Source organism: Enhydra lutris, unplaced genomic scaffold, assembly GCF_002288905.1.
Source record: "Enhydra lutris kenyoni isolate GAN:26980312 unplaced genomic scaffold, ASM228890v2 scaffoldscaffold20, whole genome shotgun sequence".
Taxonomy (NCBI): domain Eukaryota; kingdom Metazoa; phylum Chordata; class Mammalia; order Carnivora; family Mustelidae; genus Enhydra; species Enhydra lutris.
The window spans coordinates 30,758,136-30,774,549 of NW_019154104.1; the positions used below are offsets into that span (position 1 = coordinate 30,758,136).

Below are 16,414 nucleotides of genomic sequence, written 5' to 3' on the forward strand. Positions count from 1 at the left end.
TTTTATTATTTATTTATTAAGATTTTATTTATTTATTTATTATTAAGAGAGGGAGAGGGCATGAGCGGGGAGAAGGTCAGAGAGAGAAGCAGACTCCCCCCAGAGCTGGGAGCCCAGTGCGGGACCCTTGGATCATGACCTGAGCTGAAGGCAGACGCTTAACGACTGAGCCACCCAGGCGCGCCACCACCTTAGTTTTTAAGTCGTGTAGACCTTTCAGCAATGGACAGGAAACTGATGGTTCATAAGCCAGTTCTGACACATTAATTATTTGGGGTTTGAAAGTTTGGGGGGGTTTTAGTCCATCCTTGACCCACTGAAGGTCATAATTAATGCTAGGAAAAGAATGGCCTATGTCCAAAATGTAAAGAACACGTAAATTATGGTCTTATTTATGATTCCTCTATGAGGGATCAAGTATTTGATCCAGAAGGCAAATCGAAATAGCATTCTCATCGTGAGTGGGAAGCGGCCCTGGTTGATCCGTCCCGTGCCCTCGGCGGTGTGCGTCTTTCCCCGTAACACGAAAGGCTCAGTCTATACTCACGCACCCACCTGGTTCTGACTGACACAAGGCAGACAGGTGGTTCCTGGAGAACTCCTGTAGCGTGTGCTTCCGTGACTCTTTTGAGGTGATGTAACTAACTTTTCTGCATAATAATTTCTTAGATCTCTACAGTCACGCTCCTGAGTTGAAGACTCAATGGCATTAAAACACCCGTTCTCAGGGGCGCCTGGGTGGCTCAGTGGGTTAAGCCTCTGCCTTCGGCTCAGGTCATGATCCCAGGGTCCTAGGATCGAGCCCCGAGTCGCTCTCTGCTCAGCAGGGAGCCTGCTTCCCCCTCTCTCTCTGCCTGCCTCTCTGCTTACTTGTGATCTCTCTCTCTGTCAAATAAATAAATAAAAATCTTCAAAAAAAAAAAAAACAAAACACCCGTTTTCCCCAAATTAATGTGATCTCAATCAGAACCCCAGCATACTTTTTTTTTAATGACATACGGATTCTAACATCCACATGGCAACACAAAGGACCCAGAATAGCCAAACAACTTTGAAAAAGGAAAGAACTGGAAGACTAATACCATCTGATTTTAGGGCTTGTTACGGGTTTTGGTGAGTCCATCGAATCCCGCCCCATTTCAAGCCAACTAGGTGAAGGTATTTCTAGTACAGTCTCATAGGTATAATATTTGATATAATAGACTCTCCTGAATTTGAAAAATGTTGGAGTCCTGTATCCTGAAAATCTCAAAACACCATCGTTAAAGCAAAGAGAAAAATACCTCGATGCGGGAGAACTTGATGTGCACAATTTGGAGACCAAATCACATAAAAAGTTATAGCTAAAAATTAAAGTCTGAGTATTTTCAGGGCCCTTTCAATTTTATCTCTGGCTCATTTTATTTTCCAGAAATAATTCCATATTTCTTTAAAATTACTTGAATGTTGGCCAGGATGGGACACATGGGAGAGGTAAATGGCAGAGGAGGGGAGGAAGTGGGGTGCGGTTGGTTGGAATTCTGTGGAGAAATTAGGTATTGATCTGTCAGAACCATAATTTGCATTTTTATTTTGGGGGAGGGGGGTAGGGAGGAGCTTATCTAACCCTCCATGAAACATCCAAAGAGAAGTAGTAAATTTCATGTGAATGACATTTATACCGGAGACGTTTAAAATGTTAACAATTCTCATTTTTAACAGTCGGTCGGGAGAAAAGCAGTGTCAAGCACGCAGATAAGGAAGGTGTAGAGAGACGGAAAGGTGGGCAGTGAAGGTACTCCTTACCCCATACATAGAGTGTGTTTAAGGCTTGTACGCTTAGGACAAGACTTGACAAATAATGCTATGTACGTGAAGTATTTTCCCCTTCCGCCCTGTCACTCCAGCTGCTGATGGTAAAGGCAAATCTGGTCTCTTGAGACATTTTGGGGGTTAGCTGTGTCCTCAGCTGCCTAGTAAAAACGTGCGGCCTTGTGTTCGCCCCCTTCGTGTCCTGCTCCCACTTCCTGTGTGGAGACTCGAGCCTCGTAGATCCGCCCACACGCGGCAGACGGAGGCCGCGCCTCGCGCTCCCCCTGCTTCCGCGTCGGCCCACGGCCCACACGCCCCCCAGCCTGCCCCTGCGGGGTGACCGTGCGCACGCCCTGTCGTCCTTCCCCGCCTGCTGTCTTTCTTTCTCCTCCTGTCACGCTCTGCCTGACACCCCCGTCCGAGATGCCCGTGCAGGAAGCCCGGCGCGTCCGGCCCGCTGTCCTCGCAGATGTTCCCAGGTCCCCTGTGTTCTCTGCATTTGCACTTCTGGTTCCAGTTCCCCAGTTTCGACCGCGGCCTTTTTCTGCTCACCTGTTTCTTCTCCTCGGAAGGCCTGTTGCGGCGGGAGTGAACTCTACCGAGTCTGTAAAAGTCTGGGTGTGGCTTGGCTTGGCTTGGCTTTGTTTTCAGAGTAGAATTGTTCCCTCTTGGGTTCCTTGTGGGCCGAAAGCAAACACGCCCGGCGCTGTGCCCTCACAGCCCCCTGATGGGGGTGCTTCTCCCAAAGCCGCCGGCACTAATCTCCAGGGGCAAAAAGCCAGACTCCCGCCTCTCCCATAAATGAGTGTGAATATTCACGTCACATTTCTAGAAATATTCCCAGAACATCACACAAGGCTCTTTCTAAACCTTGATGTCCCTGCCTTTTCCACAGGTAAATCTGCAAAGAACCCTGAGAAATACTTAGCTTTGCAAAAACGTGAACTTTCCACGTTTGGCTTCCGTGGGTTCTAGAATTGCTTCGAAAAGCCAGGAGAAGTGTACTTTACGCAGAGGTTAGATATCCCCAGACTCTGAGAGGTGGCTGTGGTTTTGTCCCTTTTGTTGTCAGACGATTGACTTGAAATGAATTTTCTCTGATAAGGCTTTTGTTCACTACCACGGAAGTCAGTCCGTTCTCTAAAGTCTGTCTCGTCAATGGAGACGCCAAGCAGAAGCGCTTGCTTCTGGCTGAAGTGGAGAGCTCATTGGCAGTCCTCTGGTGCCTACGCTGTGTTCAGATGATTTCCGTGGCTTGTCTTGTTTCAGAAATACTGGTACGGATGCCCTGGCCCTGCCCCGAAACCGACGGACTTGTTCACCTGTTACTTACGGGAACGGGTGCCTTCGTATAAACACCCTGTATTAACACCCCCCACCCCGCTTCTGTAGCAGACACAGTTCTCTAAATCCTTGTGCAAAACTAGGATTTTTTTTTTTTTTTTTTTAAGTAAAACCACAATGTCCTAAACCTCAGGAAGACAATGTTGTGGAGGAGGGAATCTTTTATTTCTTATTCTTAATACTAGGAGATTTTATGTGCATAATTAAGTACCATTTTTTTTGAAGTTCTAGCGGGTTTGTTCCCCGAAGTGACCCACATAATGCCTCTTACTCGACCTTTTTTTCAAATTGAATAGACGTTTTGGACCTTTTCTTTAAATCCAGTTTCAATGTGGTTTTCATTCATTGTTTTTATTTCCCTCCAGAGGAAATTTCCACTTTCCAAACGGCTTCTGTAATGGCCATGGCCACAAAGATGCCTTCAGTAGCATTCACTGCAATGGGGTTTTGCTATTGAGGACATTTCCTAGAACTGGTGAATTGCAAAAAAACAGAGGTACCGAGTACTCGGTACGGAACTACACTTTTCTAGGAACCCAAACTGCCAGTGTTTTGTGCACACCGTCCTTCCCACTAGCCGCTAGGTCACTGCTGGTGGCCGCGCCCGGTTTGGGGCGCTTGTGCCTCTGTCGGCCTTAGAATGTGGGCGCTGGGCACCCGGCTCACGGCTGCCCTTTGACTTAGCACGCAGACATGAGCTCCGTCCTCCGACGGCTTCACTCGTAGCCAACGCCGCTGCCTTTGTAATTCCAGGCACAGAAAGATCTGAAGAAGGACCGGCCTGTCGTGCGCCGCAAGTCCGAGCCGTCTCAGGACCGCCACACCAAGAACGCCTTGGAGGCTCACTGCAGAGCTGATGAGCTGGTCTCCCAGGACGGGCGCTAGCCCCCCGGAGGACCGCTGCGGCCTGGGGGTGCCTGTTCTCTCCCGGATTCTGTAGAAAGTACATCCTTTTTGTGCCATACAAATCAGTTACACTCAGAGTCAGAGCTTTCTTCGACCCCGTTCTGTAGGCAATAATGCACTTCTGCCTCAGCTCGAGATTAGGAGTTCAAACAATGGTGGCTTCTCGGAGGGGTCGGCAGAGCCGAGGGCTGCCGGCCGCGTCCCCCGCGAGTGGGCCCAGCCCCGGCGCAGCCCCCGTAAGACTGTTTCCCAAAATCAGAGCTAAGGAGAGCACCCTGGTCATCCTCTTCACGTTCTACCCAACCGGAATTCGTGATCATTTATACAAGTGGTTCTATGGTAATATCACTGTTCTGCAAATCAAAGGAACACTTTAAAAAAGTATTACCTATTTCTGAAGACTTTACCAACCTTTTCCGTTGTTTCTCCGTGATTGTTATGCCAGTAGCTTCTCTCTCTCTCTTTCTTTCTCTCCTCCTCTCTTTCTTTTTCTTCTTTCTTTTTATCTCACTGAGATGGTTATTTGCTGTCCTCGTTCTCACATGACTTATGAGAAAAGTGACATGACAATCCTCGGCCGCCGTGTTTTCAGATGGTATCTCTTTCCTTTGATGGGTGACATCTGTGCACTGTCACTTCTTTCGTGTACTGCTAAAGCCATATTTCCAAGCCTGGGGCCCAGCACCAGGGAACCCAGGAGTTAAGCTCACAGGAGAAACTTACCTTAAAAGAGAGCTTTCTCTGCCTACCTTGACTGGAATTGGAATTTTCAAATGATGTGTCCCCCCCCCCTTTTTTTTTTTTGGTTTGTTTGCAGACTTTTATTTTCTCTAAACATTGTTGCCCTTTCACAAGGCTCTAGAATTAATAAAGTTATCATCTCTGAGAATCCATTTTCTACATTTTATAAAAGGTCAGAACGAGATCATCTTGAGTCGGGCCAGATCTTGGCCCATCACGAGCCGCAGCCTGCCTCTGGGTGGAAAGTAACAAGAGTGCCCCGGTCCATGCAGGGCGCCGCCCTGGTGTCCCCTGGCTGCCGGGACGTGGTCCCCAGGCGCCCCTGGGCGGCGGCGGCGGCGGCAGTGCGAGGGCTTACTGTGACCCTGTCCAGGTGAACAGAGCACACATTATAAACACCTCATGAGGGAAATACAGCATCTAAGTCCCCATTGGTCTTCAAATGCTGCTATTAAATTTCACGGACTTCCTTGCATGTGTCTAGCTTTTCGTTTGGAATGGAATAGCACGAGGAGAAAAACCTCTACCCTTAGTGCTTCATCTGCTCTGTAGCTCTCTCAGGGTGGCCCGTGTTTTGACTTATTTATCCTGCTTGAGAGCTGTTGGAGACGCGTCCCTATTCTGAACAAATGACTCTAGTTTCTCTTGTCTCTGGCATAAGACGAGATTAAGTTCATGTTAAATGTCTTGATGCATAAAAAGATAAAACATGGCTTCTTTTATTTTAATCGAGGTCTCGGGTGTCCACAGAAACGTTGTGGAAAGCAGACACGGTTCCCCAGCCGTGGTGCCTGCTGCCCCTGGTGTCACTTACGTCCACACACGATGTTGATTTCCTTGTGTCCCTGGAGGAAGGTCATGGGGGGTGGAGGGGTCTGGGCTAGGAGCCAAGTCAAGTACTAACTAAAAAGATTGCCCCAGCTGAAAGTGGGAAAGGCCACTTTTCGAGAAGAAACACTTCCTGAGAAACTTGACAAGTAATCTATCCATTTTACCATTATGAAATCTATAATTTAAAAAAAGTTTAGATGCCTTTTCCTTTTGAAGGAAAGAGGGTGCTTTTTATTGTATAAAGCAGCGTCTTCTGTATTTTGATATACCATTGTTTGAACTTCCGTCTTTAGCTGATAGATTCTCAAATATCCTTGATTTTGGATGTTCAGTATGTGTGTGAGAGAGGGTTCTAGGAAGACTCTCTTCTGCCCTAGGTAAAAAGCAAAATATCCACAATTTGGGTGACTGTATAAAGCTCAGCCTGTAAGAACACCTTTCTGTCTAGGTTTTATTTCTGCTCTTTATTGAAGACAAACATTCACCAAAAAGGGGGGGGGGAGTTTTGAGAGAGACTAATTTTCTTTGACAAGACTATTATTTAATATTTTGGCCTATTAAAGTTTTCCTAGTTAGTACTCAGATTCCCTGTGCTAATTGTTCAACTTATATATTATTATATAGATACACTGTTTATTCTGTACCAAACTGATTTCAAAAAGTACTACATTGAAAATAAACCGGTGACTGTTTTTCTTCATAAAGTTCTGCGTTCGGCATCTTCACTCTTTCCAAAATGTATCTGTACATCAGAAATGTCACTATTCCGAGTGTCTTTTTAGTGTGGCTTTAGTACGGCTTCCTTTTAATATTGTACATACATTGTATCTTTGTTTTATGGTAACAAGTAATAAAAATGTAGACTTCATATTTTGTACAAAATGTCCTATGTACAGAATAAAAAAAGTTCATAGAAACAGCAAAAATAGGTAAGTGGCACAATTATTTTTCTTTAGAGGATATCTGTAACTTTACGCTCTGGTGAAATGTTAAGTACCTACATATTTTTTAACATTTTGTAATTCAAGACTTTTTGTTCTGACATTGTTTATGAAGAGAAAACTTCATACACGTGCCATTTAATATGCTCTTTTATCCAATTTAAAAAAAAAAAACCTCTAAAAATGGTGTATTATATGGACTAAATAAAGAACATGTGAATTTTATTGCTCATCATGAAACTAAATTTAGCCATGCTGTCAGGCCAGCCGGGCCTGGCAGGTTCGCAGGCCTCCCTTCGGGCAAGAAGACATCCTCGCTGGGGCCGGCGACCGGGAGACGGGGAGCAGAGGCCCCAGCCCAGCGTCCCCGGCTCGCTCCGTGAGTTCGTGGCTCACCTCCCTCGGGGAATAAAGTAGAGGTGCCTTTCTCCGCCCCCACTCATCTTTGAGGAGGCAAACGTGAGTCAGAGCACAATTTATAGAAATGGAATTATCTGAGCCCGAATCATGATGCTTAAAATGATTCTTGAAAAGAAACCGGTGTCTTGCAGACAGAGTAGAATCACAGGGAATCCGAATCCAGGGTCTCAGCTCACTCACCCCCTTCCTGATGGGGAACCTCAGTCTCGCTGAGGCTGTGAGCGAAAAGTCAACAAAGGAGGCCAAGACTCAAGGTGTCTCCTTGAGCCATTGCCACAAGCCACCCATGTCCTTGGCCACCACGCTGGGTCGACATTCCAGCAGGCAAGAGGTGACCTATGCACCTCCGTACCTGTCTCCGTCACATGGTCTCCCAAGGCCCTTCTCCTGGTGGGGAGTATGGGACACGTGGCTCTGGAGCTGGGGCGTGTGGCAGGGCTGAGCCCATGGTCACTCCGTGGGGCAGTTCGGAGAGCCGCATGTACCCCACTTCATGCAGGACACCCTAAATGTGGCGCCACTAGGAGCTGGCCGTGACCTCGGACCAGGCATCCCTTGCCTCCCATCCTGGAATCGGGGAAGCGCTGTGTCTGGTAGCATCTGTGGGTCGGGGACCCCCGATGGAACTCAGGAGGTGTACGCACGCCCCAAGCCCAGTGTCGCACGGCTCCTGTGTCAGGCTGGCAGGTGGACCCCCGCTCTGTGCCTCCTTTATGAAGCACCTGCCCCGGGGCCGCTGGAGGCGGTGCGGGCCCACTCGGTCCTCACGCCCGCCGGAGCCTCTGCCACGGGTCCCCTCCTTGACAGGTGAGGACGGGCACGCAGAGGACAAGTCACTTGCCCGAAGTCACAGAAGTACCGAGTGGCGCCAGGTTTCAGCCCATGCAGCGTGGCCACGGAGTCATCCCCACGCCCCCCTCCCCTTGTCACACCGAAGGAACACCTGGGTCCCGCGGAGCTGGGGGCGCGGGGGAGGGGGCCGCCAACACACGCGGGAGGGCTTCTGACCGTGCCCTTCACTTCTGGAACTGGAGGAACCTGCAGACCAGCCCGTCCCGCGGCCCCACACACGCTGCAGAAGCTGCTTCCATAAGCTTAGGGTTCGCCGTGGTTTCACGAGTCAGGAAACTCCGACGCGTTCTCCAGCTTCAGCCCTTTGGAGACCACCGGCTCGCGAGTCAGCTTGGGGACCCGGAAACGTGTCAGAACCTCCGCTGCCCTTTGTTAATACAAGTGCTTTTACGCAAGAGTTCACTTCGGGGGAAAAGTGGGCTCCACGATCCAAAAGTTTGAAATCCACCAAGATTGACTTTTTTAGAGAAGATGGGAGGAGGAGAGGCAGACGGCAGCCCGCTCTGGCCGCAGGCTCCGGTCTCTGTGCTTTTTACAAAAGCGTGACGAAAATCGCACGGCACTTTGCAGGAGTGGAGGAAAGAATCTCTAATTCATCTTTTTTTTAAAGATTTTATTTATTTGAGAGAGAGGACGAGCAGTGAGGACGGACAGAGGGAGAGTGAAAGAGAAGCAGACTCCCCACTGGGCAGGGAACCCGATGTGGGACTCGGTCCCAGGACCCGGACATCATGACCTGAGCCACCCAGGTGCCCCCCGAATTGATCTTTCTTCTGATCAGGGGAAACACGGCCTGGTTTCCTCCTGTGGGCCGTTAGAAACAGCTCGCTAAACTTCAGCTGGAGCTGAACTCAGCTTCGTGGTTTATTTTATAGGTTGACACAGAACCGATTACTAGTCAGTCACAAGAATTTTCTGACCCATCTTTTTTTTCCCCAGTTTTCCTGAGTTGCACTAGGCCCTCAGCTGGGCGTCAGTCCCAGGTGCAGCGGACTCACGCAGGCTTGTGAAATGACCACAGTAAGTCTAGTTAACCCCTGCCTCCTGGCTTAGTGACCCCAAAGAAAGCCACCCAGGTTCCTGTAGTGAGAGCAGCCAGTGAGAGACACTCAGGTGAACACCCCATTGTCTGGGGAGCAACAGCGAGCAGGGCGCCCACAGAGCTTCGAGGAACCCCTGGAATCAGGCACGTTCAGGAAATCCCTTTTATGCAGTCGGTCTGGTCCCGGAGGCGTCTCATGGAGGTGCTCGATCTCTCCCTGTCTCTCCCACATGTGCACCCCGACCCGCTCAGGCCGGCACCACGCACAGAGTTGGGCTGTGGGTCCCTGGGCGTACTGGGGGGCCTGGGCACTTAAAGTGTCATGCTGAGGGGTCAGCCCTAAGGTTCCCTGTCCACCTCGCTCAGGTGTGGTCACCTCATCAGCGCCTTTGTTACTGTCTCCAAAATGCATCTTGGAGAACTCGGCCTCCAGTGGAATGTGGATGTAAGGGCACCTGGTAACCAGCGAGGCCCCTTTCCTCCAGGGTTTTCTCCTGGAGCCCTTCGTGCCGCTAACGCACGGCGGAGGAGTGTACCTTCCCCACATGCCGAAGGAGAGGGGTTTCGACCTTACGAAAAGCGGGTCCTCGGTCATGAAGTCAGCCCAGGGTGAGCATGCCACCCGAGGCTCGGCCACCAGAGCAGGGATGCCTCCTGAGCAAGAAGGGATCCTGAGGCTGGGCCTCTCGCAAGCCGGAATGCCAGGCACAAAATTCAGGCCGACTCCCAAGGCCACATTCACTAGCTGTTCTCGAGCTGAAAAGCAAATGGCATCTCTAAGAAGTCCTACCATTCCATAGGGATCCTGGGTGGCTCATGGGTTAAAGCCTCTGCCTTCAGCTTAGGTGATGATCTCAGGGTCCTGGGATCCAGCCCCACATTGGGCGCTCTGCTCAGCGGGGAGCCTGCTTCCTCCTCTCTCTCTGCCTGCCTCTCTGCCTACTTGTGATCTCTTTAAATACATAAGTAAAATCTTTAAAAAAAAAAAAAATTCTTACCATTCCATGAATTGTTTTCTTTTGTTCGATGCTGTCAAAATCCAGATGATTCTGTGGCGTGAGTTTGTGCTGGGAGAGCCAGAGGTTGCTTCTTCCTGAATCATGTCCTCACAAGTTTCAAAAAGACCAGGATAAAAAGCCCGGCACGTGGAGTGACCCGTGAGTGAAGCCCCAGTGCGAGAGCAGGTCAGGGTCAACCAGCACGACAGACAGAGGAATGGGCTTACAAGAGCCTGCGGGCGGCCTGGTGGCACCAACAGGGATGGCCGAAGGGCTGCTTTCACGTGGGGGATGTCCCCAAGACCACCATGGGTGCAGTAACTCCCTGGAAGGACCCAGAAGGAAGCAAAACTGCTGTACCCTTGGTCGCCCTTTATGACCGCCAGGGACACAGGTTAAGGTCAGCAAGAGGAAAGGCCGCCTCGGGCAGGGCCCACTTGCCCTCTCCCTAAGGTCACTCCTCCTGCCAGCAGCTCCACATGCATGGGGCCAACCAGGGAAAAGCCCAGAGAAGAGTCTGGGTGTCCGGGGTTGCAGGGGGACCAGTCACGCTTGCAGGGGACCCCAGACTGGGCAGACAGTGCAGTCCACAACCACACCCCAGATCCCGATGTTACTGTGGACTGGCCGGCGTGGCCTTAAGGCCCCAGGGAGACAAAAAGCGCCATCTGGGAGGACTTCCCCAGGGCTCGGGACGGCCTGCCAGGAGCTGGGGCAACGGCCAACCCTCTCCTGGGGCAAGGGGATCCCTTCATCACATCACAATCCTTGCAGACAGGGAGCTGTAAGTGCAGAGAGGTTCACTCACAGTCAAGGTCACAGCCGGCAAGGGCACAGCCACATGCAGCCATGGGCAGCCAGCCAGTGGAGGGGCCCGTTAACCCACTGAGAAGGTAGAGGATTCGGAGACAAGGCTAGCAACCTGCTGTGGAAAAAGAACAGACCCTAAAACATATGTGCTGCTCTCGGCAGCCCTGCGGGGAGCCACTCAGTACCTTGAAGTGGCTAAGAGGTGACTCGTATTCAGCGTCAAAGGGAAGTAAACACGGGAGCCATACCTCACGATCAGGCACGTTCACTGCTCCACTGGCCCCGGGTACCAGCAACGTCAGGGCCCAGGCAAAGTCTCTAGAAGGCAGGAATCTCAATCCCATTCATTCATTCACAGCATAATGGATACCATGGGCCCCCTCCCCAAACTAGAATGGAGTCAATTAACAGTCACTGGCGTCTTCTCCTACTAGCATTTTCTCCAGCCTGGACACTGGCATGACTTCAGGTCCCAGCAGGCACAGCATCGGTGAGGAGACCCAGGGCCCCAGAGGCTCCAGCAGCATAGAGCAGAGCCTGGACGGAACCCGCATCTCCCAGCCCCCGGGGCCAACGTGGTCCCAAGGTGAGACCCGGTCTCCAGCTAAGTGACGCTGGGCCCGGTGTCAGATCTCTGCTGACCAGACTCGGGCCCCCATCACCAGTCTGCACACTAGTGCTGAGCACGACAGTGCCTCCACGTCCTCGTCACGGCATGACAAACGGCCAACGGAGGCCGGTCCCTCAGAAAATGAATGGCGTTAAAGCCTTATCCTTTATCGGACGTACTTTCCCTCCTCTTTGGGTTCTAAACTCTACCTTCCCAAACCGGTAAATGTTCATAGTGGTTTCTTTTATAATTCCATACTTGAAAACAGTTGGTAATACAGTGCCCCCCCATCCCCCCCAGAAAGTGTTAATAATACAATAGTGATTGGCCTCCTGACCTGTGAAATCCAGAATTCTAGAAACCTTGGTCTACCTCAAAGCCCTGTTTTACAGAAAATGAAGTCAGCTCAGAGGAAAAAGCCCCTCACTAGGGAGTGCTACAACCCAGCTGGTTGAACATGGGTTTTGGGGTTTTTTTTTTCCCAAGATTTTATTTATTTGAGAGAGTGAGAGCATGAGCAGGGGAGGGGCACAGGAAGAGGGAGGGAGAATCTTAAGCAGACTCCACACTGAACATGGAGCCAGATACCAGGCTCAGTCTCACGCCCCTGAGATCATGACCTGAGGTGAAATCAAGAGTTTGATGCTCAACCTACTGAGCCGCCCAGGAGCCCCGGGTTGGACGTGTTTAATCAGACCTCAGAGTCCTGGACTTGGGGCAGTCCTTTCTGCATTCTTTCTAGGTTGTGGAATTTTTTTAAATGTCTCTAGGAATTGCATATTCAAAAGATTTATTTGAGATAGATAGTGAGCCTCTTATGGGAACATTTTCACTTTACTAAGTAAAAATTCAGATATTTCCCAAATAGAAAAATTTTCCCATATCAAAACCTGAGTTTCTCAGAACACTTGGAAAAAGCCTTTGGAATCATTTTCAGTCTGTTGTAGAGGATGGACCAGAAATGCTCCGTCATCCATAGCCACACATTTTCTGTCTTAAAAAAAAAAAAAAAAGTGGGGGCACCTGGGTGGCTCAGTGGGTTAAGCCTTTGCCTTCGGCTCGAGTCATGATCTCAGGGTCCTGGGATCGAGCCCCGCATCGGGCTCTCTGCTCAGCAGGGAGTCTGCTTCCCCCCCTCCCTCTGTCTGCCTCTCTGCGTACTTGTGATTTCTCTGTCAAATAAATAAACAAAATCTTTAAAAAAAGAAAAGTGCCCATATTTTCCACCAGTTGACCTTATAAAACTTGGGTACAAAAAAAAAAAAATCAAAATGAAACCCAGCCTCCCAGAGTGAAGATCTGACCTAAATGAGGACAGAAGAATTCCAATGAACAGAAGTCTGGACCTGTGGGCACGGGGGCATCAGGGTGCCTGGGATGACCCTGACACCCATGGCACTCAGGATGAGGGTGGGCAGGACCGGCCACTCCTGCCTGCCTTGCCAGCCCCGCCCTGCAGCTGTCTCCATCTGGTGGGGCACAGCCCACCCTCACCGCCACACCAGAAACCCAGCCTGGAGTCTTCCCCACACCGGGACACACCTCTCTACCCGCCCCGCCCCAGCTTTGCTCCCGCACTTCCCTTAATGGCATGAGAGCCCTCTCTCCAGGAGCATCTCAAAACAGTGATCTCATCACCCTCTTGTTTAAACCCCTTGAATGGCTTCCCTTGGCACTCAAATGAAGCCTGATCTCCTTCCCAGAGGCTCCAGGGTCTCTCTGATCTGACTCCTGTCAACATCTGCAGCCACCTCTGGCCCATGTCCCACGTGTTCTGTCACTGGCCTCCCTCTCTCACCTCTTTCCCACCTCAGGGCCTTTGCACCAGCCATCATTGCCCACCCCATCCCCAGAGTCGCATGGCTGACTTTCTTCTCTCCTGCATATGTAAACGTCAGTGTTTTCTCTTCAGAGAGGCCTTCTCTGACCACCCTGTCAAAATTGGGAACTCGTTTCCTTCTGAGCCCTGATACAAGCTGTAATTCGAGTTGCTCCTTAGTTGAGTGCCTCTGCCAGGAGACAGGGACCTCGGCTGCTTTTTCATTGTGTTCCCAGTGCTCAGCTCCATCCCCACACAACAGAGTCCTTTGCTCACTGGTTAGGTGGGTGAGGGTGCACGGGGCTAGGACACACACCAGGGACTGGCCGTGTGCCCACAGCAGAAAGGGCCGTAGGGGAGAGGATACTTGCCCATTGCAACATTTGCGTGCTCAACATGATGGTGCTAAAAAGCAACACAGACATCCTTGCTTCTGTGTAACCAGAACAGCCCAACAAATCAAGCTCAGCTGTATCACAACAGGGAGTGGGCAGGGTGATGGGGGGCAGGGCTTCCCCTGGGCTCCCCCCATGAGAGTGAGGGATGTTCCAAGCAAAGGGACGCACACAGAGATCAATGGATGGGGGAGGCATGAAGTTTTTTTGTTTGTTTGTTTGTTTTTAAAGATTTTATTTATTTGACAGAGATCACATGTAGGCAGAGAGGCAGGCAGAGAGAGAGAGAGAGAGAGAGAGGAGGAAGCAGGCTCTCCACTGAGCAGAGAGCCCGATGCGGGGCTCGATCCCAGGACCCCGAGATCACGACCTGAGCCGAAGGCAGAGGCCTTAACCCACTGAGCCACCCAGGTGCCCCCGAGGCATGAAGTTTTGCTGGAGCTAGGCTGTCACCAGAGTGGCCAGGGAGAGTGGCCATGAAATGAGGCTGCAGCCTTCTCTAGGGCTGGGTCACTGAAGCCCATCAATTCTTTTAAGGGATTTGGACTTCAGCCTAGAGGCAGGAAGAAGGTATGAAAGAATTCTGCACAGGGGGTCAATAAGATTAGAGGTGGCAGCTGACACTTAAGCCCCTCAAGTGGGATGTAAGCTGAGGATGGGGGTCACAGGCAAGGGAACGAGGGTGGCTGAGAGGCACAGAACCCCCATGGGTATGAAGTCCCCGCTGCTGCTTGGACTGGGGTGTCCAGGCTGGGACCGAGCATTGCCAAGACCAAGTGAGGCAAAAAAAGGAAAGAAGATCTAAATAAAATAATAAGGTGGATAGTGCAGGTGGACATTAAACTCTAGTCTTTATTAACTTTTTTAAAAGATTTTATGTATTTAGGGGCACCTGCGTGGCTCAGTTGGTTTAGTGTCTGCCTCCGGCTCAGATCATGATTCTGGAGTCATGGGATCAAGCCCTGCATCAGGTTCCCTGCTCCATGGGAAGCCTGCTTCTCCCTCTCCCACTGCCTGCGGCTCCCCCTGCTTGTGCTCACTTGCTCTCTCTGTCAAATAAATAAATAAAATCTTAAAGGAAAAAAAAAAAAAAAAAAAAAGCTTAGGCACCCCTAAACTCTAGTCTTTAAACCAGAGAGCACTGCTTTTCAAGTTCACCTGCAACATTTATGAAAATTGATCATATACTATGCCACAAAAATCTGAAATTCCAAACAGAATAATGCAACATTACCCTGATCACCATGTGACAAAACTGGAAATTAAGAACAAAATTTCCTCAAAGGTCTTTCCACGTAGAAATTTTTAAGCCACTAAGTAACTCTAAGATCAAGAGAATGTAAATTTGATGCAGCATTTCTAAAAATTATAGTAACAAAACTATGACATATCAGAATCTATTAGATGCAGCCAACATTGTACTCAGAAGTAAATTCATAGCATTCAAAATCCATATCAAAAATATTTAAGTAACTTAAATTTCCAACATAAAAAGCTGCATAACTGAGAACCTGGGTGGCTCATTTGGTTAAGTGTTCAACTTTTGATAAGAGCTCAGATCACGATCTCAGGGTCATGAGATCAAGCCCCATGTCGTGCTCTCCATTCATTGGGGAGTTTTCTTCTCTCCCTCTCCCTTGCCCTCCCCCTGTTCTCTCTGTCTCTCTTAAATAAATCTTTTTTTTTTTAAGATTTTATTTATTTATTTGAGAGAGAGACAGTGAGAGAGAGCATGAGCAAGGAGAAGGTCAGAGGGAGAAGCAGACTCCCCATGGAGCCGGGAGCCCGATGCAGGACTCAATCCTGGGACTCCGGGATCATGACCTGAGCCAAAGGCAGTCGTCCAACCAACTGAGCCACCCAGGCGTCCCTTAAATAAATCTTTTAAAAAATTTTAAAGTGGGGTGTCTGGGTGGCTCATTCGGTTAAGCATCTGCCTTCAGCTCAGGTCATGATCCCATGGTCCTGGGAGTGAGCCTCGCAAGGGGCGCCTTTTGGAGGTAGTTAGAACTCAGGTGTCCAGGAATGCAGAACATGCCCTTCTCATATTCCCTCTGCCTTCAGGTCTGATGTGTACCCAGCCATGACCAGTGCAGAGACATGAAGACCTGACATCTCTCTCTGACTTGCCATATTGTTCAAAGTTCAAAAAGAACAATAAAAGAAAGTCTGTTTCCAATCCTCTGTGCCCTTCCCCCACAACACCAGACAGCCACCCAGTTCAACTTCCATGGGGCAAACCGTGTCTCCAACTTGTGTATCTTTCCAGAAGTTATTTTCTATGTATATAAGTCAATGAGTATTTTTTGAGTTACAGCATCCTATTGTATCCCCTAAAACCCAAAGACAGTGTCACCTATTATTAATATTACTAGGATCTCTTTATCAGGCAGAACCTGAGGCCTAAGTTGCTGGGTGAACTGCCCAAGGTCAGCCGGCAGTACAATTCAGGGTCTGAATCCAGGGACGGCTCTCTGACCTGGGCAGGCCTCTGGGTCCTGCTCTGCCCTTGAACCTGCTCTTCCAAGTCCCCTTTGTGTATGCTCTCTCTGCCTCCCTCTGTCCCTTTGCCCTCCCTTTCTTCCATCCCTCTCCCTGCTGTAATCACGTACAAATTCTCATCCACCTGGAAGGCTGACCTTGAGTAAGGGGTGGAGTCCAACCTCCATACTTCACAGAGGGACCAACCTAGACCCAGAAAGGCTCCGGAAGCGTTCAGGTTTCTGCTCCCGAACTTTGCTCGGCTGTTTCCCGCCTGCCCAACTCCCTGCTGTCCTCCCCCGCCTCACGCGGACGGCCATCGGGCCATCGGGCTCCAGCTGCAATCAGAGGCGTCTTCCAAAAACGCCCCCCTCTGCCCAACAACCCTCCCAGGCTCAAAACGCGGGCTTTGCTACTTCTCTAGTTTCCTCCA

At 50.0% G+C, this 16,414-nt stretch overlaps 1 protein-coding gene across 9 annotated transcripts in view; it reads left to right on the top strand.

Annotated features, from left to right (window-relative positions):
- Positions 1-6,779, top strand: part of LOC111148624 (protein phosphatase 2 regulatory subunit B'gamma) — a 123,849-nt gene extending 117,070 nt beyond the window's left edge. For 6 of the 9 annotated variants that reach the window (XM_022505353.1, XM_022505357.1, XM_022505363.1 and 3 more), the window contains one exon: positions 3,889-6,779. In XM_022505353.1, the coding sequence (XP_022361061.1) occupies positions 3,889-4,020 (132 nt within the window). In that variant the 3' untranslated portion in view covers positions 4,021-6,779. Of the gene's footprint in view, positions 1-1,701; positions 3,209-3,888 lie in introns of those variants that run through there. The other 3 variants (XM_022505355.1, XM_022505356.1, XM_022505354.1) reach the window with 3 other exon arrangements.
- The last annotated feature ends 9,635 nt before the right edge of the window (positions 6,780-16,414 follow it).